This window comes from Oncorhynchus kisutch, unplaced genomic scaffold, assembly GCF_002021735.2.
Source record: "Oncorhynchus kisutch isolate 150728-3 unplaced genomic scaffold, Okis_V2 scaffold3968, whole genome shotgun sequence".
NCBI lineage: Eukaryota > Metazoa > Chordata > Actinopteri > Salmoniformes > Salmonidae > Oncorhynchus > Oncorhynchus kisutch.
This window is the reverse complement of record NW_022265913.1, coordinates 113368-138670: the sequence shown is the minus strand read 5'-3', so window position 1 is coordinate 138670 and position 25303 is coordinate 113368. Positions and strand designations below refer to the sequence as shown.

Below are 25303 nucleotides of genomic sequence, written 5' to 3'. Positions count from 1 at the left end.
TGATCCTGTTATGCTCGGGGCCCAGGTTTACTGAAGCGTCTCGAGCCAGACTTTGGCTACATTGGGCTGCGCCGGTGACAGAATTCCAAGTCTGTCTCAGCTAGAGCTTCAGGCCTGCCACACCACACACTCCCTGAGTTAAATCAACACGGCTGGTTACCCTGGCTGTTTAGAGCTCACTGGGGCCCACAAAACACACAACACACACCCCTTTATGGTCTCTGTCGTAAGGAAAATGACCCACTGCTACACTCAACCAGAATTGAAAGTTGTTTTTTAACTGAGACCCCCTCTTTTTCTCTCTCTTTTTCTCTTTTTCTCTCTCTCTCTTTCTCTATCTCTCTCTCTCTCTCTCTCTCTCTCTCGCTGTTTCTCTCTCTTGATTCCTTGGCCTTGATCTTTCCACTAGACGCCCCCCTGCTCGATAATGAGGTGAAATGGGGGTCTCTGTTGGCCTCATGCTTCAGCTGGCACATTGATTTAATGTTCTCCTGTGTTTCTGCCCCCACAGGGAGTCAAGCCGGCCAGCTTTGACAAGGTAGCCATACCAGAAGTGAAGGAAATCATCGAGGGATGCATCCGCCAGAACAAAGATGAGAGGTGAGCTAGGGGGTGTGTGTGTGTGAGAGCGTGTGTGTGTGTGTGTGTGTGTGTGAGAGAGCGTGTGAGCGTGTGTGTGTACTGTACACAAACACACACCTTGGGGTGCTGTTAGTCCTTTCATCTGTCATTCACACACATGATGTTCAGAGTCTGAGAGTCTGAGGGCCTGAAGGCCTTGGCCAGCCTGCCGCTTAGTTCTCCCTGAGTACTTAGTCCTACAAACAGGCCCCACACACTGCCACTCTGAATCGTCACATAAATCTCCCACAGTTTGTGGACAGAGTGTTGTCCTTTTCCACTCTCTGTTCCTGTTGAACCAAAACAAGAGGAACTGAACCTGTATTACTGTCTCTAGCTGGCAACTACCTGTGTCTGTCAAAACCCCTCATCACTGTTTAAATATGAATGTCACTCATGGTTGGCTTGACTACGTGTCCGTTTTTGCCTAGAGCAGTATTCTTCAAAGTCGGGGTCGTGACACTGAAGTGGGGTCGCCAAAATAAAATACAAATTAACAGTACCGAATATTATATGGGGCAAGAAACAAAAGTTTTAGAGAAAAGATCACTTTAAAGATACAGTTGTATGGAATAAATGTATTTATTGGTTTATTTTCAGTTGGATAAGAGTTGAAAATGCAATGAATTGAAGATTATTTGTTGATTTTAAAGGTTTTCATTAGATTTGGGGCAAGAGATTATTGGGAAAATAATGGGGTCCCCTGACATTCTACTGTAAAAAATGGGGTCCCCGCTGAAAAAGCTTGAATGCCCCTGGCCTAGAGGGGGAACTAACTGACTTGTTTTGAAGAACACTTTTTTTTTTGGTAAAGTTTTTATGACATGTCCATCAGTTTTACTAGTCGCTCTCATGAAGATTTACAGCCTTCATGTTTAAATACGTGTCAATCCTTAGAAGGCTTTGTTGATGCGTTTTTCTGAAATCTTTTACTACATCTCAGTATGTGAAAGATATATACTGGGTGTCTTTTTAAAGTTTGCATTTGAAGGTCAACTTTACTCAGTGAGGCCAGTTGAGTAGTGAATGATTGTGTCAATGAGTGAGGGCTGGAAAGACTGCTGTCTCACACACACAACTGACAAATCAATATATCCCTCTGCTATGCTGCACTGTGTTTGCACTATGAAGGCCGTCCAGTCCTTGAACTAAGGGCAACAATTTTGAATTAGTGCATTGAAATATGAAATGTGGGGGAGGAATGCAAGCCATATTTGGTAATTTGTTGTCAGATGAAACCCCGGTGTGATGTTTCACTGATGAAACCCCGGTGTGATGTTTCACTGATGAAACCCCGGTGTGATGTTTCACTGATGAAACCCCGGTGTGATGTTTCACTGATGAAACCCCGGTGTGATGTTTCACTGATGAAACCCCGGTGTGATGTTTCACTGATGAAACCCCGGTGTGATGATGTAGTGGAAAGACTGTTGGTGACTTGGCTGTCTTTCTCTGGTGCCAACTGTTTAACGATGCATGAACACTGGGAGATCCTAAAATCCCCGTTGCAGAAATGTGCTTTTAGTAGCCAAGCCGCCGGTTGTATTAATACATCTATGCTGTCTCCTACTAGTAGGATTCATCTCTGTATCTTTTATTGTCATTCTAATAAAAGTCTGTTTTGTGTTATAGACATAATATCATACAACACCCTGCAACAAAAACCAAACTACACCCTTGAGAAAATTGAAGTGCAGTAAAGCTTTTAATATGTGGCTAGGATGTTATTCCCACTAGCCTAAGTATAATCAAGCCTTGTTTTTTCCCCACTCTGGGTCCTTAATGATGGTTGAGGTTTTAGACAGAACAATGGATAAAAAGACTGACTTAAACTATGTTGTCTAACAACATCATTTGTATGTTTACTATTTAAACTAAATCCTTGGGGTTTTCCCCACTTTGTCATTATCCTGGTACTTGATACTAATGTTGCATGGTTGAGGTTTGTTAACTCAACGATGCATGGAAAGGCTGGCTATACTGTGCAGACATTCTCACTGTGTTTGTTTTCAAGACTATAGCCTTGTTTTGTCACACTGATTTCTATACAACTCTGTCTAAAGTACCAGAAGAATGACAGGTTAATGATTGAGGTTAACTTAACGATGCATGAAATGTATGACTTAACTATGCGGTCGGTCTCAACAATAATAGTATGTTTGCTATTTAAACTAGACTCACTAGTGCAGGGCTCTCCAACCCTGTTCCTGGAGAGCTAGCGTCCTGTAGGTTTTCTCTCCAACCCTGTTCCTGGAGAGCTAGCGTCCTGTAGGTTTTCTCTCCAACCCTGTTCCTGGAGAGCTAGCGTCCTGTAGGTTTTCTCTCCAACCCTGTTCCTGGAGAGCTAGCGTCCTGTAGGTTTTCTCTCCAACCCTGTTCCTGGAGAGCTAGCGTCCTGTAGGTTTTCTCTCCAACCCTGTTCCTGGAGACATAGCGTCCTGTAGGTTTTCTCTCCAACCCTGTTCCTGGAGAGCTAGCGTCCTGTAGGTTTTCATTCCAACCCTGTTCCTGGAGAGCTAGCGTCCTGTAGGTTTTCTCTCCAACCCTGTTCCTGGAGAGCTAGCGTCCTGTAGGTTTTCTCTCCAACCCTGTTCCTGGAGAGCTAGCGTCCTGTAGGTTTTCTCTCCAACCCTGTTCCTGGAGAGCTAGCGTCCTGTAGGTTTTCTCTCCAACCCTGTTCCTGGAGAGCTAGCGTCCTGTAGGTTTTCTCTCCAACCCTGTTCCTGGAGAGCTAGCGTCCTGTAGCTTTTCTCTCCAACCCTGTTCCTGGAGAGCTAGCGTCCTGTAGGTTTTCTCTCCAACCCTGTTCCTGGAGAGCTAGCGTCCTGTAGGTTTTCTCTCCAACCCTGTTCCTGGAGAGCTAGCGTCCTGTATGTTTTCACACCAACCCTGTTACTGGAGACATAGCGTCCTGTAGGTTTTCTCTCCAACCCTGTTCCTGGAGAGCTAGCGTCCTGTAGGTTTTCTCTCCAACCCTGTTCCTGGAGAGCTAGCGTCCTGTAGGTTTTCTCTCCAACCCTGTTCCTGGAGAGCTAGCGTCCTGTAGGTTTTCACACCAACCCTGTTCCTGGAGAGCTAGCGTCCTGTAGGTTTTCACGCCAACCCTAATCTAGCGCAACTGATTCTAATAATTATTAGCTTGTTGATAAGCTGAGTCAGGTTAGTTACAACTGGGGTGGGAGTGAAAACCTACAGGAGGGTAACTCCAGGCGCAGGATCGGAGAGCCCTGCACTAGAGCATTCACTGTGTGGACCCAGTGGTGCCTACAGTGTGTTAGCCACCTGTAACAGACATGGGATTCTCTTATTCTGTTCTTTGTGACATGTCAGACACTTGGCAGCCCTGTAGCCATCTGTAGTCATGAAATACTGTGGAGGTCATGGCTCACATCAACACCATCATCCCAGACACTCTGGACCCTCTCCAATTCGCGTACTGACCCAACAGATGTTCAGATGAAGCAATCTCTATTGCACTCCACACGGCACTCTCCCGCCTGGATAAGAGGAACACCTATGTGAGAGTGTTGTTCATTGACTACAGCTCAGCGTTCAACACCATAGTGCCCTCCTAGCTCAGGACATTAGGACTGAACACCTCCCTCTGTAACTGGATCCTGGACTTCCTGACGGGCCGCCGAAGGTGGTGAGGGAAGGCAACAACACATCCGCTACGCTGACCCTCAACACAGGGTACGTGCCCCTCCTGTACTCCCTGTTCGCCCACGACTGGGTGGCTGCGCAATACCATCATTACATTTGTTGATGACACGACAGTGGTAGGCCTGATCACCAACAACGATGAGACAGCCAATGGTGGTCAATGACCTGGCAGTGTGGTGCCAGGATAACAACCCTTTTTCCCTCAACGTCAGCAAGACAAAAGAGCTGATCATGGACGACAGTAAACGGGGGGCTGAGCACGGCCCGGTCCATATCGACGGGGCTGTAGTGGAGCAGGTCGAGAGCTTCAAGTTCCTCAATGTCCACATCACTAAGGAATTAACATGGTCCACACATACCAACTCAGTTGTGAAGAAGGCACGACAACACCTCTTCCCCCTACAGAAGGCCGAAAAGATTTGGCATTGGCCCTCAGATCCTCAAAGTTTTACAGATTAAACCATTGAGAGCATCTTGACTGGCTGCATCACCGCTTGGTATGGCAACTGCTTGGCATCCGGCTGCAAGACACTACAGAGGGCAGTGCTCTACAGAGGGCAGTGCTCTACAGAGGGCAGTGCTCTACAGAGGGCAGTGCTCTACAGAGGGCAGTGCTCTACAGAGGGCAGTGCTCTACAGAGGGCAGTGCTCTACAGAGGGCAGTGCTCTACAGAGGGCAGTGCTCTACAGAGGGCAGTGCTCTACAGAGGGCAGTGCTCTACAGAGGGCAGTGCTCTACAGAGGGCAGTGCTCTACAGAGGGCAGTGCTCTACAACCCAGTACATCACTGGCGACGAGCTCCCTGCCATCCAGGACCTCTATACCAGGCCGTGTCAGAGGAAGGCCCAGACTGTTTTCTCTGCTACTGCACAGCAAGCGGTACCAAGTCTGGAACCAACAGGACCCCTTCTACCCCCAAACCATAAGAATACTAAATAGTTCATGCAGACAGTCCAGGTAGCAATTTGGTTGACGCCCCTTTGCACTAACACTCTTGACTCATAACATTTTTTTTTAACATTTAATTTGAACCTTTATTTAACTGGGCAAGTCAGTTAAGAACAAATTCTTATTTTCAATGACGGCCTAGGAACTGCCTTGTTCAGGGGCAGCACGGCAGATTTTTACCTTGTCAGCTCGGGGATTCGATCTTGCAACCTTTCTAACCGATAGGCTACCCACCGCCCCACATACGCCACATACACTGCTGCTACTGATTATTATCTATCCTGTTTCCTAGTCATTTTATCCCTACCTATATGTCCATATCTACCTCAAATACCTCGTACCCCTGCACATCAACTCAGTACTGGTACCCCGTGTGTATATAGTCAAGTTATTACCTCGTACCGCTGCACATCAACTCAGTACTGGTACCTCGTGTATATAGTCAAGTTATTACCTCGTACCCCTGCACATCAACTCAGTACTGGTACCCCGTGTATATAGTCAAGTTATTACCTCATACCCCTGCACATCAACTCAGTACTGGTACCTCGTGTATATAGTCAAGTTATTACCTCGTACCCCTGCACATCAACTCAGTACTGGTACCTCGTGTATATAGTCAAGTTGTTACCTCGTACCCCAGCACATCAACTCAGTACTGGTACCCCGTGTATATAGTCATTGTTACTCATTGTGTATTTATTCCTGGTGTTATTATCTTTCTATTTTTCTCTACATTGTTGGGAAGACCTGACAGTCAGCATTTCACGGTTAGTCTACACCCTGTTGTTTACCGTGTGACAAGTGTTTTTTGTGTGTGTGTGTGTGTGTGTGTGTGTGTGTGTGTGTGTGTGTGTGTGTGTGTGTGTGTGTGTGTGTGTGTGTGTGTGTGTGTGTGTGTGTGTGTGTGTGTGTGTGTGTGTGTGTGTGAACTCCTGTGGTTGTTTACCATGTTAGCTATCGCTGGCTCACCCTGTGCTGCACATGTATTCTACTCAGTCATGCATTAAACATCACTGTAATATAATAATGAACTTAGCAGACATGCACATTTATCCAAAGACACACACACATTGTAAGGGTTTTCTGACGAAGAGGAGTAGTATGGAGGATCGGAGGACCAAAACGCAGCGTGGTAAGTGTCCATAATGTGTATGGAGGATTGGAGGACCAAAACGCAGGGTGGGAAGTGTCCATAATGTGTATGGAGGATCGGAGGACCAAAACGCAGCGTGGGAAGTGTCCATAATGTGTATGGAGGATTGGAGGACCAAAACGCAGCGTGGGAAGTGTCCATGATGTGTATGGAGGATCGGAGGACCAAAACGCAGCGTGGGAAGTGTCCATAATGTGTTTTAATAAAGACAATAGAACACTCGAACCAAACAACAAACGATGACGTGAATATACAAAACCCAAAACAGTACCGTGTGGACCAAACACTCACAACCCAAAAGTGAAGGCTACCTAAGTATGATTCTCAATCAGGGACAGCAATTGACAGCTGCCTCTGATTGAGAACCATACTATGCCGAACTCAAAAACCAACATAGAAAAACAAACAGACTGCCCACCCAACTCACGCCCTGACCATACTAAAACAAAGATATAATAACAGAACTAAGGTCAGAACGTGACACACTTACCAGCTGAGCCTCACATGATAAGATGTCCTGAGAGGTAACATTGAGCATTCAATCATGCCCTTTGTCTGAGTCATGGATAGTAAATATACATGGTTATTATAGGATATAATTTATGGATAGTAAATATACCTAGTTAATATAGGATATCAATTATGGATTGTAAACATACATGGTTATTATAGATATCAATTATGGATTGTAAATATTCATGGTTATTATAGGATATCATTTATGGATTGTAAATATACATGGTTATTATAGGATATTTATGGATAGTAAATATGCATGGTTATCATAGGATATCATTTATGGATTGTAAATGGTTATTATAGGATATCATTTATGGATAGTAAATATACATGGTTATTATGGGATATAACTTATGGATAGTAAATATACATGGTTATTATGGGATATAACTTATGGATAGTAAATATACATGGTTAATATGGGATATAACTTATGGATAGTAAATATACATGGTTATTATGGGATATAACTTATGGATAGTAAATATACAGTCGTGGCCAAAAGTTTTGAATGACACACATATTAATGTTCACAGTCTGCTGCCTCAGTTTGTATGATGGAAATTTGCATATACTCCAGAATGTTATGAAGAGTGATCAGATGAATTGCAATTAATTGAAAAATCCCTCTTTGCCATGCAAATTAACTGAATCCCCCAAAAACATTTCCACTGCATTTCAGCCCTGCCACAAAATGAACAGCTGACATGTCAGTGATTATTTCGTTAATACACGTGAGTGTTGACGAGGACAAGGCTTGAGATCACTCTGCCATGCTGATTGAGTTCGAATAACAGACTGGAAGCTTCAAAAGGAGGGTGGTGCTTGGAATCATTGTTCTTCCTCTGTCAATCATGGTTACCTGCAAGGAAACACGTGTCATCATCGTTGCTTTGCACAAAAAGGGCTTCACAGGCAAGGATATTGCTGCCAGTAAGATTGCACCTAAATCAACCCATTATCGGATCATCAAGAACTTCAAGGAGAGCGGTTCAATTGTTGTGAAGAAGGCTTCAGGGCACCCAAGAAAGTCCAGCAAGCGCCAGGACCATCTCCTAAAGTTGATTCAGCTGCGGGATCGGGTCACTACCAGTACAGAGCTTGCTCAGGAATGGCAGCAGGCAGCTGGGAGTGCATCTGCACGCACAGTGAAGCAAAGATTTTTGGAGGATGGCCTGGTGTCAAGAAGGGCAGCAAAGAAGCCACTTCTCTCCAGGAAAAACATCAGGGACAGACTGATATTCTGCAAAAGGTACAGGGATTGGACTGCTGAGGACTGGGGTACTGTCATTTTCTCTGATGAATCCCCTTTCTGATTGTTTGGGGCATCCGGAAAAAAGCTTGTCTGGAGAAGACAAGGTGAGCGCTACCATCAGTCCTGTGTCATGCCAACAGTAAAGCATCCTGAGACCATTCATGTGTGGGGTTGCTTCTCAGCCAAGGGAGTGGGCTCACTCACAATTTTGCCTAAGAACACAGCCATGAATAAAGAATGGTACCAACACATCCTCAGAGAGCAACTTCTCCCAACCATCCAGGAACAGTTTGGTGACGAACAATGCCTTTTCCAGCATGATGGAGCACCTTGCCATAAGGCAAAAGAGATAACTAAGTGGCTCGGGGAACAAAACATTGACATTTTGGGTCCATGGCCAGGAAACTCCCCAGACCTTAATCCCATTGAGAACTTGTGGTCAATCCTCAAGAGGCGGGTGGACAAACAAAAACCCACAAATTCTGACAAACTCCAAGCATTGATTATGCAAGAATGGGCTGCCATCAGTCAGGATGTGGCTCAGAAGTTAATTGACAGCATGCCAGGGTGGATTGCAGTGGCCTTGAAAAAGAAGGGTCAACACTGCAAATATTGACCCTTTGCATCAATTTCATGTAATTTTCAATAAAAGCCTTTGATACTTATGAAATGCTTGTAATTATACTTCAGTAACATCTGACAAAAAGTAGCTAAAGACACTGAAGCAGCAAATTTTGTGAGAATTTATATTTGTGTCATTCTCAAAACTTTTGGCCACGACTGTACATAGTTATTATGGGATATAATTTATGGATTGTAAATATACGTAGTTATTATAGGATATTAAGCCATAGTACTGGATGTCAGAACACAGATCTATTGCAGTCCTTTAGGCCAGCCCACACAGAGTTGTGTAATGTCCTCTGTAAATAGGCTAATAGGTTAATCATGCACCATGCAGAACTTATTGAATGTAATAAAACCTGTTTTGGCCTTAATGCTAAACTCTACCATCAATCTCCCCCTCTCTTCTCTCTCTAATCTCCCCCTCTCTTCCCTTCTTTCTCTCTTCTCCCCCTCTCTCTTCCCCTCTATCTATTTTCCCCCTCTTCCCTTCTTTCTCTCTTCTCCCCCTCTCTCTTCCCCTCTCTCTATTTCCCCCCTCTTCCCTTCTCTCTCTAATCTCCCCCTCTTCCCTTCTTTCTCTCTTCTCCCCCTCTCTCTTCCCCTCTCTCTCTTTCCCCCCTCTTCCCTTCTCTCTCTAATCTCCCCCTCTCTTCCCTTCTTTCTCTCTTCTCCCCCTCTCTCTATTGTCCCCCTCTCTCCTCCCTCTATTCTCCCCCTCTCTCTTCTCCCCCTCTCTCTCTTCTCCCCCTCTCTCTCTTCTCCCCCTCTCTCTTCTCCCCCTCTCTCTCTTCTCCCCCCTCTCTTCCCCCATCCCTCCTCCACTGCCACAGATATGTCATTAAGATCCTGCTGAGCCATGCGTTCTTCCAGGAGGAGACTGGTGTGCGTGTGGAGCTAGCCGAGGAGGACGATGGGGAGATGATCGCTATCAAACTGTGGCTGAGGATAGAAGACGTCAAGAAGCTGAAGGGAAAGTACAAGGACAACGAAGCCATCGAGTTCTCCTTCGACCTCAACAAGGACTTCCCCGAAGATGTGGCACAGGAAATGGTACGGTTTATTGTTGGACGGTGGATCGATTGATACCATGTATTTTTGTTATAAGTAATTGATCTGGTGATTTTAAAAACAGAACTGCAACCTTGATGAAAAAGGTGTCTGGATAGAGGTGTAGAAGCTCGTCACTGAGAGAGATGTTGTGGCGACTGTTAAAACAGATGGACTCTAGTCATGGTTGTTCCTTCTCCTGTCCCAACAGGTCGAGTCTGGCTATGTGTGCGAGGGAGACCACAAGACGATGGCCAAGGCCATCAAAGACCGAGTGTCTCTGATCCAAAAGAAGAGAGAACAGAGGCAGCTGGTCAGAGAGGAGTTGGAGAAGAGGAATCAGAAGCAGCAGTATCCCCTACAGGCAGCAGAGGCCCTCAGATCCCCCCAGCAGAGTCAGTTACACCCCCAGCCCCCTATAGCCCAGACTGAGAAGGAGGACCCAGAGATAGACCAGCAGCAGTACCAACAGGCCAACATCTCCATGACATGTATGTGGACTAGGCACAGCGTCTCACTCAGAGATGGGATTTATTTACAGTGCATTCGGAAAAGTATTCAGACCCCTTCTGATTTTATGTTACAGCCTTAATTCAAAATGTATTAAATATATAAGCAATCCCATCAATCTACCCGCAATACAGGGCAGCCTAGTGAATAGAGCGGCAGGGTAGCCTAGTGAATAGAGCGGCAGGGTAGCCTAGTGAATAGAGCGGCAGGGTAGCCTAGTGAATAGAGCGGCAGGGTAGCCTAGTGAATAGAGCGGCAGGGTAGCCTAGTGAATAGAGCGGCAGGGTAGCCTAGTGAATAGAGTGGCAGGGTAGCCTAGTGAATAGAGCGGCAGGGTAGCCTAGTGAATAGAGCGGCAGGGTAGCCTAGTGAATAGAGCGGCAGGGTAGCCTAGTGAATAGAGCGGCAGGGTAGCCTAGTGAATAGAGCGGCAGGGTAGCCTAGTGAATAGAGCGGCAGGGTAGCCTAGTGAATAGAGCTGCAGGGTAGCCTAGTGAATAGAGCGGCAGGGTAGCCTAGTGAATAGAGCGGCAGGGTAGCCTAGTGAATAGAGCGGCAGGGTAGCCTAGTGAATAGAGCGGCAGGGTAGCCTAGTGAATAGAGCGGCAGGGTAGCCTAGTGAATAGAGCGGCAGGGTAGCCTAGTGAATAGAGCGGCAGGGTAGCCTAGTGAATAGAGCGGCAGGGTAGCCTAGTGGTTAGAGCGGCAGGGTAGCCTAGTGAATAGAGCGGCAGGGTAGCCTAGTGGTTAGAGCGGCAGGGTAGCCTAGTGAATAGAGCGGCAGGGTAGCCTAGTGAATAGAGCGGCAGGGTAGCCTAGTGAATAGAGCGGCAGGGTAGCCTAGTGAATAGAGCGGCAGGGTAGCCTAGTGAATAGAGCGGCAGGGTAGCCTAGTGAATAGAGCGGCAGGGTAGCCTAGTGAATAGAGCGGCAGGGTAGCCTAGTGAATAGAGCGGCAGGGTAGCCTAGTGAATAGAGCGGCAGGGTAGCCTAGTGAATAGAGCGGCAGGGTAGCCTAGTGAATAGAGCGGCAGGGTAGCCTAGTGAATAGAGCGGCAGGGTAGCCTAGTGAATAGAGCGGCAGGGTAGCCTAGTGAATAGAGTGGCAGGGTAGCCTAGTGGTTAGAGCGGCAGGGTAGCCTAGTGGTTAGAGCGGCAGGGTAGCCTAGTGGTTAGAGCGGCAGGGTAGCCTAGTGGTTAGAGCGGCAGGGTAGCCTAGTGGTTAGAGCGGCAGGGTAGCCTAGTGGTTAGAGCGGCAGGGTAGCCTAGTGGTTAGAGCGGCAGGGTAGCCTAGTGGTTAGAGCGGCAGGGTAGCCTAGTGGTTAGAGCGGCAGGGTAGCCTAGTGGTTAGAGCGACAGGGTAGCCTAGTGAATAGAGCGGCAGGGTAGCCTAGTGAATAGAGCGGCAGGGTAGCCTAGTGAATAGAGCGGCAGGGTAGCCTAGTGAATAGAGCGGCAGGGTAGCCTAGTGAATAGAGCGGCAGGGTAGCCTAGTGAATAGAGCGGCAGGGTAGCCTAGTGAATAAAGCGGCAGGGTAGCCTAGTGGTTAGAGCGGCAGGGTAGCCTAGTGGTTAGAGCGGCAGGGTAGCCTAGTGGTTAGAGCGGCAGGGTAGCCTAGTGGTTAGAGCGGCAGGGTAGCCTAGTGGTTAGAGCGGCAGGGTAGCCTAGTGGTTAGAGCGGCAGGGTAGCCTAGTGAATAGAGTGGCAGGGTCGCCTAGTGAATAGAGCGGCAGGGTCGCCTAGTGAATAGAGCGGCAGGGTCGCCTAGTGAATAGAGCGGCAGGGTAGCCTAGTGAATAGAGCGGCAGGGTAGCCTAGTGAATAGAGCGGCAGGGTAGCCTAGTGAATAGAGCGGCAGGGTAGCCTAGTGGTTAGAGCGGCAGGGTAGCCTAGTGGTTAGAGCGGCAGGGTAGCCTAGTGAATAGAGCGGCAGGGTAGCCTAGTGAATAGAGCGGCAGGGTAGCCTAGTGAATAGAGCGGCAGGGTAGCCTAGTGAATAGAGCGGCAGTGTAGCCTAGTGAATAGAGCGGCAGGGTAGCCTAGTGAATAGAGCGGCAGGGTAGCCTAGTGAATAGAGCGGCAGGGTAGCCTAGTGGTTAGAGCGGCAGGGTAGCCTAGTGAATAGAGCGGCAGGGTAGCCTAGTGAATAGAGCGGCAGGGTAGCCTAGTGGTTAGAGCGGCAGGGTAGCCTAGTGGTTAGAGCGGCAGGGTAGCCTAGTGGTTAGAGCGGCAGGGTAGCCTAGTGGTTAGAGTGGCAGGGTAGCCTAGTGAATAGAGCGGCAGGGTAGCCTAGTGGTTAGAGCGGCAGGGTAGCCTAGTGAATAGAGCGGCAGGGTAGCCTAGTGGTTAGAGCGGCAGGGTAGCCTAGTGAATAGAGCGGCAGGGTAGCCTAGTGAATAGAGCGGCAGGGTAGCCTAGTGAATAGAGCGGCAGGGAAGCCTAGTGAATAGAGCGGCAGGGTAGCCTAGTGGTTACAGCGGCAGGGTAGCCTAGTGGTTAGTGCGGCAGGGTAGCCTAGTGAATAGAGCGGCAGGGTAGCCTAGTGAATAGAGCGGCAGGGTAGCCTAGTGGTTAGAGCGGCAGGGTAGCCTAGTGGTTAGAGCGGCAGGGTAGCCTAGTGAATAGAGCGGCAGGGTAGCCTAGTGGTTAGAGCGGCAGGGTAGCCTAGTGGTTAGAGCGGCAGGGTAGCCTAGTGGTTAGAGCGGCAGGGTAGCCTAGTGAATAGAGCGGCAGGGTAGCCTAGTGAATAGAGCGGCAGGGTAGCCTAGTGAATAGAGCGGCAGGGTAGCCTAGTGAATAGAGCGGCAGGGTAGCCTAGTGAATAGAGCGGCAGGGTAGCCTAGTGAATAGAGCGGCAGGGTAGCCTAGTGAATAGAGCGGCAGGGTAGCCTAGTGGTTAGAGCGTTGTACTAGTAACCGGAAGTTTGCAAGTTCAAACCCCCGAGCTGACATGGTACAAATCTGTTGTTCTGCCCCTGAACAGGAAGTTAACCCACTGTTCCTAGGCCGTCATTGAAAATAAGAATTTGTTCTTAACTGACTTGCCTAGTTAAATAACGGTCAAATAAAAAAATACCCCATAATAACAAAGTGAAAGAGGATTTTATACATTTTTGCTAATTTATTTAAAAAAATGTAAACAAAACCTTTTTTACATAAGTATTCAGACCCGTTGGTATGAGCTCGGGTGCATCCTGTTTCCATTGATCATCCTTGAGAGGTTTCTACAACTTGATTGGAGTCCACCTGTGGTAAATTCAATTGATTGGACATGATTTGGAAAGGCACATACCTGTCTATATAAGGTCCCACAGTTGACAGTGCGTGTCAGAGAAACAAACAGCCATAAGGTCAAAGGAATTGTCCATAGAGCTCCTAGACAGGATTGTGTTGAGGCACAGATCTGGGGAAGTGGCCTCCATCAGTGGCCTCCATCATTTTTAAATGGAAGAATTTTGGCACCACCAAGACTAGAGCTGGCCGCCCGTCCAAACTGAGCAATCAGGGGAGAAGGGCCTTGGTCAGGGAGGTGACCAAGAACCCGATGGTCACTCTGACAGGGCTCCAGAATTCCTCTGTGGAGATGGGAGAACCTTCCAGAAGGACAACCATCTCTGCAGCACTCCACCAATCAGGCCTTTGTGGTTGTGGCCAGACGGAAGCCACTCCTCAGCCGTCATTGAAAATAAGGCTCAGCAAAAGGCACTTGACACCTGCTTGAAGTTTGCCAAAAAGGCACCTAAAGGACTCATCATGCTGTGAGAATGTTTTTCAGTGGCAGGGACTGAGAGACTAGTCAGGATCAAGGGAAAGATGAACGGAGCGAAGTACAGAGAGATCCTTGATGAAAACCTGCCCCTGGAGCGCTCAAGACCTCAGACTGGGGTGAAGGTTCACCTTCCAACAGGACAACGACCCTAAGCACACAGTCAAGACAATGCAGGAGTGGCTTCGGGACAAGTCTCAATGTCCTTGGGTGGCCCAGCCAGAGCCCAGACTTGAACCCAATCTAACTTCTCTGGAGAAACCTGAAAATAGCTGTGTAGTGACGCTCCCCCTCCAACCTGACAGAGCTTGAGAGGATCTGCAGAGAAGAATGGGAGAAACTCCCCAAATGCAGGTGTGCCAATGTAGCGTCATACCCAAGAAGACCTGAGGCTGTAATCGCTACCAAAGGGTCTGAATACTTTCCGAATGCACTGTAAACCAGGAATACAATGTAGTTGATATTGTATATCTCTCAATGGCTCGCTTGATCTGGATTTCTTGCTCTCTCTCTCTCGCTCTCATTCATATATATATATAACGGTAGTGTGTGCGTTTCCAACTCTCTCTCCCTCCCTCTCCCCTCCTTTCTCATCTGGTCACTGTGTGGGTTCTTGTCTCCTCCACCTACAGCTGACGGAGCGGTGGACAACGGCCAGGGTTCGTCCGTGTTCTCTGAGTCCCATCTGGGCCAGCTGACCATGTCCTATAGCAACATCCCTGCCACCCAGGCCCCCTCCCCCTCCCCTTCCCCCCAGCTGCAGCAACAACAGCAGCAGCTCAATGCCTACCAACAGCAGAACATGGTAAGTGACGAGTCGGAGGGATTATTATATAGTTTTTGTAGTTCTTAGGAAGGTAGAAGTGAAGTGAATTTCAGTGGAGTTTGTAGTTGTAATATGCATGAAGGTGATGTCTGAAGACTGGATTTGGAGCCAGTTCCCTTTTGAGATGAAGAGGTTCTCAATCTTTGAAATGGAGCAACCTTTTTCCTTCCCGGCTGCCCTCTCTCTCTCAGGTTTGTCCTGTAGTCCTTTATAATCCCACATCTGTTTGTGCCGTCTTGCCAACTCCTATGGTCGTGGTTACACTAATCATGACAATTATAAGAGGAGTTGCCAATACAGCAGAGACTGTCTGACATCAGCCTACTGTAGTCCCACGAGTTCTTCAGTTTAACATTTCGGTGCTCTTGGTACCGCAGTGGTTAGAGCGGCAGGGTAGCCTAGTGACCAGCAGCTGTGTTCTAATCCACTTATTCACAAATGAATAAATGACAAACTCAGTGGCAATTTTCAGAGAGAACCAGAGGTCAGGTTTTACAGTTCTTCTTTCAACAGTAACACGGATGGTCTTGCTGTTTGCCAAGAGACTCCCAAACCAATGTCTGGAACAGTATTCTTCAGTGTATTGGAAGGAATAGGGCCTTTATAGAATATCAAATGTTAAACTGGCTGTTAATTCAGTCTTTTAATATGCTCTCATGTTTCCACTCGAGGAACAGGAACAGGAACAGGTATAGCTTTTAGTCATAAAACAATACCAGAGCATTTTTAGATTGAAAGTTGAAACCGAAGACCCAGAAAAACGAACTAATTTAAGGAATCCCAAACACAGTCACACAAGACGATTGAGCAACGCCCAAAACACACAAAGGAATCCCAAACAAATAGTCACACAAGACAACGGTTGATCTACGCCCAAAACACACAAATGAAGGAAGGACAAACCAATATGTTAATCTACACCCAAAATGTATAGCCTAGTCACAAATGAGCTGCCCTTCCTGTTCCGTAGGTACCGTCTGTCTCCACTAACAGAGCGTAACCCCACGGCCTCCCCTAAAGGTCAAGTCTAAAACCTATTTTCTAGAACCCATGTGCACCCATGTGAACCCATTAACACCATCCCAAAGGGTTTAGACGGATGTCTAATTAACACCATCCCAAAGGGTTTAGACAGGTGTACAGTATATGAAGACCATCCCAAAGGGTTTAGACAGATGTACAGTATATGAAGACCATCCCAAAGGGTTTAGACAGATGTACAGTATATGAAGACCATCCCAAAGGGTTTAGACAGATGTACAGTATATGAAGACCATCCCAAAGGGTTTAGACAGATGTACAGTATATGAAGACCATCCCAAAGGTTAGAAGGCCCCAGTCATGCTCTTGGGTCTTCAGTCACAGTGACTTACAGGTAAGTACCAGAATTAACTAGCCTTTAATCTGACAAAAGTGAGAACAGCTGCAAGTTTCTGAAATCAGTTACTCTGTGTTTTAGTTCCAGGAGCAGTTTGGTCAGTTGTCTTCTACATTTTCTTTTGTTTTAATGAATTGAACTGTTGTTTTGCCCAATGTCAGTTGGTTTGATTAGCATTTCTGAACAGAATGATGCATGTTGGAGAAACCAAAGTCACTCAGAAGTAAACAAACTCCATGCTTTGCGTTTGATTCCTTTTTCCCCTCATACCTTCCACATTGCTGCATCCTCAGTTATACCATGCATCTCGTTCTAGTACAGTACCCTGTCCCCCCTCTCCCCCAACCCATCACCCCCCAATCCCAAACAATCATTTATGGTACATATTATTCATAGTACTCATGTTGGTATTTCTCATTATTTGTGTTGTTTGTATAGATATTAGGCAGTTAGCTGTGCAAGCTGTCAGGGCCTCCATCAATCCCATACGGTTTATTTTAGAGGTGCCATGCTGGTGTTTTTAGGCTCTCTGTCTGGCACACTGGCAGTCACCTCAGCCAGCCATCACTCATCAGTGTCAGACACACTGAATCACAAGCCTTGTTACTGGAGCCGACTCGGCCATCTCCATAGTGTCAGTGAATTATAGCTCACCTTCCTAAGGCTATGGAGCTGTCACCGCAAACCATACACCCGATGGCATATGTTAGACTGAGATTTCCAAGCTGTTCAAGCTTATCAAGAATTGTTTGCATTCAACATGAATTAAACATTAATTCCACCTTGTGTGTGTGTGTGTGTGTGTGTGTGTGTGTGTGTGTGTGTGTGTGTGTGTGTGTGTGTAGTCTTTGATAAGCTTGAATAAAAAGTTATTGGGCATGACAACCACAGCCACTTTAAATTCTGCAATCATTTTACCATTGTTTGGTTTTATTTGACCATCAAGTGCCATTACTTTACAGTGAATCAATCTGCTGAATGATAGTGGTAGAAGTGTTAAAATGATATTGCCATTGGTCCTAAATGACATATTTGACCTTGAAACGATGCTTAGCTGCTGCTATTTGTACATCTGAATAAGCAACAACACAGCTGTATATCAATAAAACCCAACCTGAAAAAGGCTTGTGGACTTCATATCTTCATATTTTGCAGTCTATTCTTACGTGTTGTGTTTTTCATACTGAAAGATGGGATTGATTGGTGCGTCTATGCAGTCTGCTCCACTACTGTTGGGTTTTGTGTCATTTGAGATTATTTTATGTCTTCCTCTTTGTCAATTTATTTATTGTGTGTTATCATCAAATGTTATTGGTTCCCAGTGTGATATAAATCACATCACTTCTTTTTAGTAAATCCCTTTTAACCGCTGTGCTATGTTGTTCTGTTAAACATCTCATTGGATGTAAACAATGTGTTCACGAGTTCTACCAGCTATTATTCCTGGGCTGCAACAGAATTCAGTTCTGGAAGGTTCCATCAACAAAGCTGTGATTTACTTTGAGAATGAGTTCATAGCCCTTCATCTCTTGACTATATAGTATCCTCTGCTATCTTATAACCAGTAGGCGTCACTAGGCTGTAACCAGTAACCAGTAGGCTTCACTAGACTGTAACCAGTAACCAGTAGGCTTCACTAGACTGTAACCAGTAACCAGTAGGCTTCACTAGACTGTAACCAGTAGGCTTCACTAGACTGTAACCAGTAACCAGTAGGCTTCACTAGACTGTAACCAGTAACCAGTAGGCGTCACTAGGCTGTAACCAGTAACCAGTAGGCTTCACTAGACTGTAACCAGTAACCAGTAGGCTTCACTAGACTGTAACCAGTAGGCGTCACTAGGCTGTAACCAGTAACCAGTAGGCGTCACTAGACTGTAACCAGTAACCAGTAGGCTTCACTAGACTGTAACCAGTAGGCTTCACTAGGCTGTAACCAGTAGGCTTCACTAGACTGTAACCAGTAGGCTTCACTAGACTGTAACCAGTAGGCGTCACTAGGCTGTAACCAGTAACCAGTAGGCGTCACTAGACTGTAACCAGTAACCAGTAGGCTTCACTAGACTGTAACCAGTAGGCTTCACTAGGCTGTAACCAGTAGGCTTCACTAGACTGTAACCAGTAGGCTTCACTAGACTGTAACCAGTAGGCTTCACTAGACTGTAACCAGTAGGCTTCACTAGACTCTAACCAGTAGGCTTCACTAGACTCTAACCAGTAGGCTTCACTAGACTCTAACCAGTAGGCTTCACTAGACTCTAACCAGTAGGCTTCACTAGACTCTAACCAGTAGGCTTCACTAGACTATATAAACAGAAGAATTGACTAGGTACAGATCAAATCTAAATGCAACATTGTAGAGCTACTGTGGGATGAATAAGGAATAGCTTCATCAACCCCCAAATCAACTGTTCCCTGACCACTCTTGGCGGAACATTGATTTATTTTTAGGCCATTGTGTAGAATCAGCAAGGTGAATGTGTCTGTGAATCATTGTACAGACAGAGCAGACTGCACCTCTGGTACACTGGCATTGCCAAGTCCCCTGCCACGCAGCTGGCTACCTAGCTATATTTAGTTTCCTGCAGCAGAGCAGTACATAGACTGTGGCAGTGATTTTCCTGTATTTTCCTTTCAGCCACACTATGATTTAGAACACTATCTGCGTCTGAAATGGCACCCTATTCCCTATATAGTGCACTAAGTCTGACCAGGAGCCTAGATCTATATAGGGAATAGGGTGCCGTTTTGGACACGGACACTGGGATTGGTCTGAGGGTAATCTTCTTAAATGCCCTAGATAGTAGTGCAAGACCACTACATTGAATGGTTCTTATTCAGGTAGTGTTTTCATTTTGAACAAAGCCGCAAGAAATAGATTAGATTCTAGCTTGTTAATAAACACTTTAGATGACCTAGAAATGGCTCTAGTACTCACATTTCTTATTTGAGATTATAGATTACTTTTCCTTTTAATCAGTATTACTTACCTCTTATCTAACCTCTTTCTGTTCACAATATGCTCTTGCCGGATTTTTTTAAACCTCTTTCTAACCTTCATACTACCGTCTTCTAACGCCACGTGTCTTTATTCCATAGTGTTTATCGTGTCCCGTGTTTTCAGATCTTTAGATCTGTTTGTCACCTCTGTTCACCTGTGTTTAGCTCACCTGTGTTTAGCTCACCTGTGTTTAGCTCACCTGTGTTTAGCTCACCTGTGTTTAGCTCACCTGTGTTTAGCTCACTTGTGTTTAGCTCACTTGTGTTTAGCTCACCTGTGTTTAGCTCACCTGTGTTTAGTTCACCTGTGTTTAGCTCACCTGTGTTTAGTTCACCTGTGTTTAGCTCACCCGTGTTTAGCTCACCCGTGTTTAGCTCACCCGTGTTTAGCTCACCCGTGTTTAGCTCACCCGTGTTTAGCTCACCCGTGTTTAGCTCACCCGTGTTTATTTCACCTGTGTTCCATCCATTCTGTGGTTAATTGTCCTTCCCTCCTTCCTTCCGCCTGCAGCCTCTCTCACCACCTCCCCGCCACCGCGGCCGTAGCATGTCCGTTTGCGTCCCCTACTTTTCCTCCACACCTCCTGCTCTGTCCTGCCTTCCCAACCGGCCCTCCACCCCTCCTCCGGTCCTCTCCGCCCCCCACTCCCCCTGCCGGGGGTCGGAAGACGGTGACACGTTTGCGGGCCGGCTCTCCAAGGCCCTGGAGAGTGTCCTGCCCCTGCATTCCACCCCGCCTCGCCCACGGCAACAACGCCGAGCCAGCCTCCCGGCGGTGTTTGTCAGCCCTGTATGTTAGAGCATCTCTGGCCACAGAGTGGTGTGAACCAGGGTGTGTAGTCTGGTGGAGCTGGGACCGGAGCTCAGTAGGGCTGTCTATGGGTATCTGAAACAAGGAGAGACGAGGGACAAAACAGTAGAGACATATAGAGAGACATAACAAATAGAGAACAGACGATCAGATTATTGTGTGTTCATCTTTAATCCACTTTCAGATACCTGTGAGTGAACCCTGCTGTTCTTCGCTTCGGGCCTCTCGCCAGGCGCCCTGTGCTCACATTAAATACAGACTGCCTGGCACTTCCCTTACTCTCCTAGTGAGACTGGTCAGACTGCTGCTACAGTACACTTCTCTACCCTTCTAGTGAGACTGGTCAGATTGCTAGCTAAACTACACTTCCCTCCGAGTGAGACTGGTCAGACTGCTAGCTAAACTACACTTCCCTCCGAGTGAGACTGGTCAGACTGCTAGCTAAACTACACTTCCCTCCTAGCGAGACTGGTCAGACTGCTAGCTAAACTACACTTCCCTCCGAGTGAGACTGGTCAGATTGCTAGCTACACTTCCCTTCCCTCCTAGTGAGACTGGTCAGACTGCTAGCTACACTACACTTCCCTTCTAGTGAGACTGGTCAGACTGCTAGCTACACTACACTTCCCTTCCCTCCTAATGAGACTGGTCAGACTGCTAGCTAAACTACACTTCCCTTCTAGTGAGACTGGTCAGACTGCTAGCTACAGTACACTTCCCTTCCCTCCTAGTGAGACTGGTCAGACTGCTAGCTACACTACACTTCCCTTCCCTCCTAGTGAGACTGGTCAGACTGCTAGCTACACTACACTTCCCTTCCCTCCTAGTGAGATTGGTCAGACTGCTAGCTACAGTACACTTCCCTCCTAGTGAGACTGGTCAGACTGCTAGCTAAACTACACTTCCCTTCCCTCCTAGTGAGACTGGTCAGACTGCTGCTACACTACACTTCCCTTCCCTCCTAGTGAGACTGGTCAGACTGCTGCTACACTACACTTCCCTCCCCTCCTAGTGAGACTAGTCAGACTGCTAGCTACAGTACACTTCCATCCCCTCCTAGTGAGACTAGTCAGACTGCTAGCTACAGTACACTTCCCTCCCCTCCTAGTGAGACTAGTCAGACTGCTGCTACATTACACTTCCCCAATATGAACAACAACTCAAACAACACTTCAGTTTGTCATCTCAGCCCATTTTACTGGAGTCACAAGACACAATATGAGATGTAGACTCAACTATTGAGTAGAGTACATTCAGTCAGATCTATGTACAGTAGTTGGTGTGGTCACCTGTTTTATCCAGGAATCCACTAAAGTCTTCATTAGGCAGCAGGTACAATTTCAATTAGCATGAACATCATTCACTGTCAAATTAAAAGGTTTAAACCCCCCAAAATACACATCATGTAATAGTTTTGTATATAAGGTGCAGTTTATAGTTAACCATTTAATGTCACAGTAGCAGCAGTCTGTTGATCTTAAAGGAAGCCGTCGTTGCCACATCTGCATTTAATTCCATACCTAGAAGCTATTACTGTCTGTCTGTACCTTCATCTTTTGGTTCTTCATGGGTTTCTTTGCTAGGTTCTTGACTTTCTTTATCCGTTGCAGGGATTAATGCATTAGCAGAAATATATAGCACTGCTATCTCTCTTGTTCTCTTTTGATATACCTCTTCACCCTCTTCTCTCTTTCTATCTGTCTGAATACTACAGTATTTAACGGTGCTTCTCTCCCCCATGAAGATGATGCATCAATAATCTTATGTCACTTCAGCCGCAGTCTGTGACTCAGCAGTACAGCAGTGGAGGAGGAGTCTGGGCCTCAGCAGGCCTTCCGGACCCCACGCCACCTCTCTTTCTCCCCTCCATTCTGGAGCGCCCCATCTCCTTCTCACCGCCGCCTGCCTGCCCTCCCTCCAAGGCCTACAACGCCCAACGCCGCAAGAGCACGTCCATCTTGGAGGCCCATACGCGCCACTTCCAGCCTGCCTACCCCCGCTACGCCAGCAGCCTGCACCCCTACCACCCGGGGATGGAGGGGCTGGGCGTGGGTGGAGGAGGAGGAGTGGATGGGCACCTGGGAGTGGATCCCTCGTCCCTCTTCATGGTGCCCGGCTACGGTGCTCCGAGGCTGGGATCAGTTGGAGAGCCCATGCACCAGCACCTCCAAGGTCAGTCCCTCCAGGACCCTCTGTACGGGTACAAGGACGTGAGGGCGGAGCAGCAGGAGGAGGTGGTGGAGGCTGTGCGGAGGCTGAGCCTGAACCAGGCAGCGTTGCTGGATCACTTCGAGGCCATGGCCTATGGGGGCTACCCCATGACGGCTCACCAGATCAACCAGATCAGCTTCCACCAGCAGATGCAGGCTGCGGCAGCCGCCAGCCTGGCCGTGTACGACCCTCCACAGCCGGCCTACGCCCAGACCTACCACCCCCACATGCAGAGTCACATGCGCCTGACCCACAGCCCCATCCCTCAGCTGCCACCCATGAGCACCTTGGGCCCGCAGGCCTCGGGTACTACCGATGGGTACCAGCTGCAGCACTCTGCCTCCTTCCCCCAGTCCGCTCCCCCAGTCATGGAGCCCCCGCAAGGCAGCGTGTTCGAGTTCCACGTCCAAAACATGGCTACTGCAGCGGCCGCCGCTGGGGCCGACTCTGGCGTGCTGGCCTCTAGACTGTACCGGGCTCGCCGTGGCTCCATGGACCTCAACCTGGAGGAACAGGGGGGACCAGGAGGACAGTCAGGGGGGTCTGGGACCTACAGCCGCCTGCAGCCAGTCACTGAGGAACTGTACAGCTACATCAGCCCTGAGATGCCTCTTCCTCCCGGGAGCCTGCTACTGCACCAGGGCCAGAAGGACTGCAGCCCGGAACCTTCCAGTGACTCCATGGCCTCCTCTGACTGTGGAGAGTTCCACTCTCCTCCGCCCCAGTTCGGGGCCTCCTCGGCCGCCCAGTCCATCCCACACACCTTCTACGGGGCAGAGGCCGGGGGGAGGGACGCCACTGCAGAGGGCCAGGGAGTGGGCCACCCCCCCAGCCAGCAGACCTTTCTGTTTGTGCCTCCCTCCGAGTCCCCAGGGCGTCAGTCCTCTCACGTCAACATACTACACACCACCTGGGCCCGACAGACGAACGTCCAACCCGACCTCTCGTATCACGAGTTTCCTCTGGCCATGCAGGGAAACCCTGGGCTGGTACTTAGACCATCACTTTCTTATTCGATAGCAACCCTCAGCCGTCTACCCTCCACACCAACCCTGTCTTTATCACTTACCTGATTCATTTTGTTTCGTGGTTGTGGTTTTAACCCTTTCCAGCCATGACTGCCTACACTCAAAGGTCCTTTTTAGGAGGTGCTAGTCTTCAGGAAACAATTAGAAACCTGCTGTTTAAATCCCCTAGTTCTGTTGACGGTATGTTCTCTTATCACCTACGGAATTATTTGTATCGGTCTCTTAGAGTAAGTAAGCTTTTGTATGTATGTTCATATATGGAATTATATGGAACAAATGTGTGTTTGTATTGGTATACAGTGAGGTAGAACTGCATATTGTACATACGAATCCAAAGTCGAATTGGGCCTTATTTAATATTCAAAAACACCAAATTGTCAAGACACTACTGTATGGGAATGGGATCATTGTTGTGAGTAATAATCACAGACTTGTTGCCACATGGCTTTGAGGATTTGTATGATCCAACACACAAACATACAACAAACGGAGGGTTTAGACCGGTTTAACTGTTCACCTGAAGCTTACATTAATTACATCATAAAAAAATTTATTTAATTTTTCAACTGTATTTTCAAATTTGTATTTTATTTTAACAGTTTGTACAGTAGCTCTGTCTAGTTGGCTGGAAATGGTTAAAACGGTATTTTTATCATTTATTATCTGTTGCCAAGGACACCAATCCCAGTAACAGTTCTATTGGAGGTGTTGCAGCACGTCATGTGCCATATAATAAGCTAGCGACCAATAGGAAGACTTTACACTCAGCTGGTATCCAAGATAAATACTTTACACTCAGGGGTCAGAATTCATCCATTAACCCTTAGAATGCTGACATTATCAGTCATCCCGCAGCCTCATCTTTTGTTCTGAGCAGCGCTCTTCTTTCTCGCTTCTTTTTATGGTTTTATATTGCAATTTTATTTGTTTCATTTTCATCTCTTCTTCCTACGAAATGCTTTCCGCTCCTAAAGCCTCTCGTTTTCAGTGGTAATGTCCTGAGAACAGGGGATGGCAAGGTAGGTGGTCAGCCTGGTGCAACTATACTTGTGTGAGCTCACTCTCTTGTGAGTGGTTGAGCTGAGCTTGGGAACAAGTATACTTGTCTGCAGCCTTCTAAGGGTACTTCTTAGGGTTGGTTCAGAAGCTAAATGTAATCATTACATGGAATGTAAAGGGTTTCAATCAACCAGCAACAACAACAAAAACAGGTTTTATTTTAGTTTTTTCTAAATATATTTAAAGGACACAACCTGCTTCTTCTATGTGCTCTGTTGAGCAATAACATTCACAATGTAATGAATCATCTAGGAGCCCTACCACGTGCATGAAGCCTACTCACTCCCCCCAACTGACCCAGCAGTGGATTGTGTTACCTGTTATCGTTACCTGTGGATGTACATGCATACACAAGGAGTCTTGGAGATTCTCTGGAGAGTCAGAGAGGGGATACTTTGTGTATGTACAGTACAGTGAGCCAAAGCTCAGGCTAGAATACAGTAGTACAATACAGTGAGCCAAAGCTCAGGCTAGAATACAGTAGTACAGTACAGTGAGCCAAAGCTCAGGCTAGAATACAGTAGTACTGTACAGTACAGTGAGCCAAAGCTCAGGCTAGAATACAGTAGTACTGTACAGTACAGTGAGCCAAAGCTCAGGCTAGAATACAGTAGTACTGTACAGTACAGTGAGCCAAAGCTCAGGCTAGAATAGAGTAGTACTGTACAGTGAGCCAAAGCTCAGGCTAGAATACAGTAGTACAGTACAGTGAGCCAAAGCTCAGGCTAGAATACAGTAGTACCATACAGTGAGCCAAAGCTCAGGCTAGAATACAGTAGTACAGTACAGTGAGCCAAAGCTCAGGCTAGAATACAGTAGTACTGTACAGTACAGTGAGCCAAAGCTCAGGCTAGAATACAGTAGTACTGTACAGTAC

The 25303-nt window shown here is 47.2% G+C and overlaps 1 protein-coding gene across 14 annotated transcripts in view; it reads left to right on the top strand.

The window, feature by feature from the left end:
- The window catches only part of LOC109880172 (serine/threonine-protein kinase WNK1), a 180446-nt gene that overhangs the window by 111467 nt on the left and 43676 nt on the right, over nt 1-25303 (top strand). For 12 of the 14 annotated variants that reach the window (XR_004209150.1, XR_004209149.1, XM_031821380.1 and 9 more), the window contains exons 6-10: nt 512-600; nt 9620-9839; nt 10048-10327; nt 14746-14918; nt 21904-23328. Coding sequence is in view for 12 of the 14 variants with exons in the window: in XM_031821380.1 (XP_031677240.1) it covers nt 512-600; nt 9620-9839; nt 10048-10327; nt 14746-14918; nt 21904-23328 (2187 nt within the window). In the remaining 2 variants the exon portion in view is untranslated. The remainder of the gene's footprint in view (nt 1-511; nt 601-9619; nt 9840-10047; nt 10328-14745; nt 14919-21903; nt 23329-25303) is intronic. The other 2 variants (XM_031821388.1, XM_031821387.1) reach the window with 1 other exon arrangement.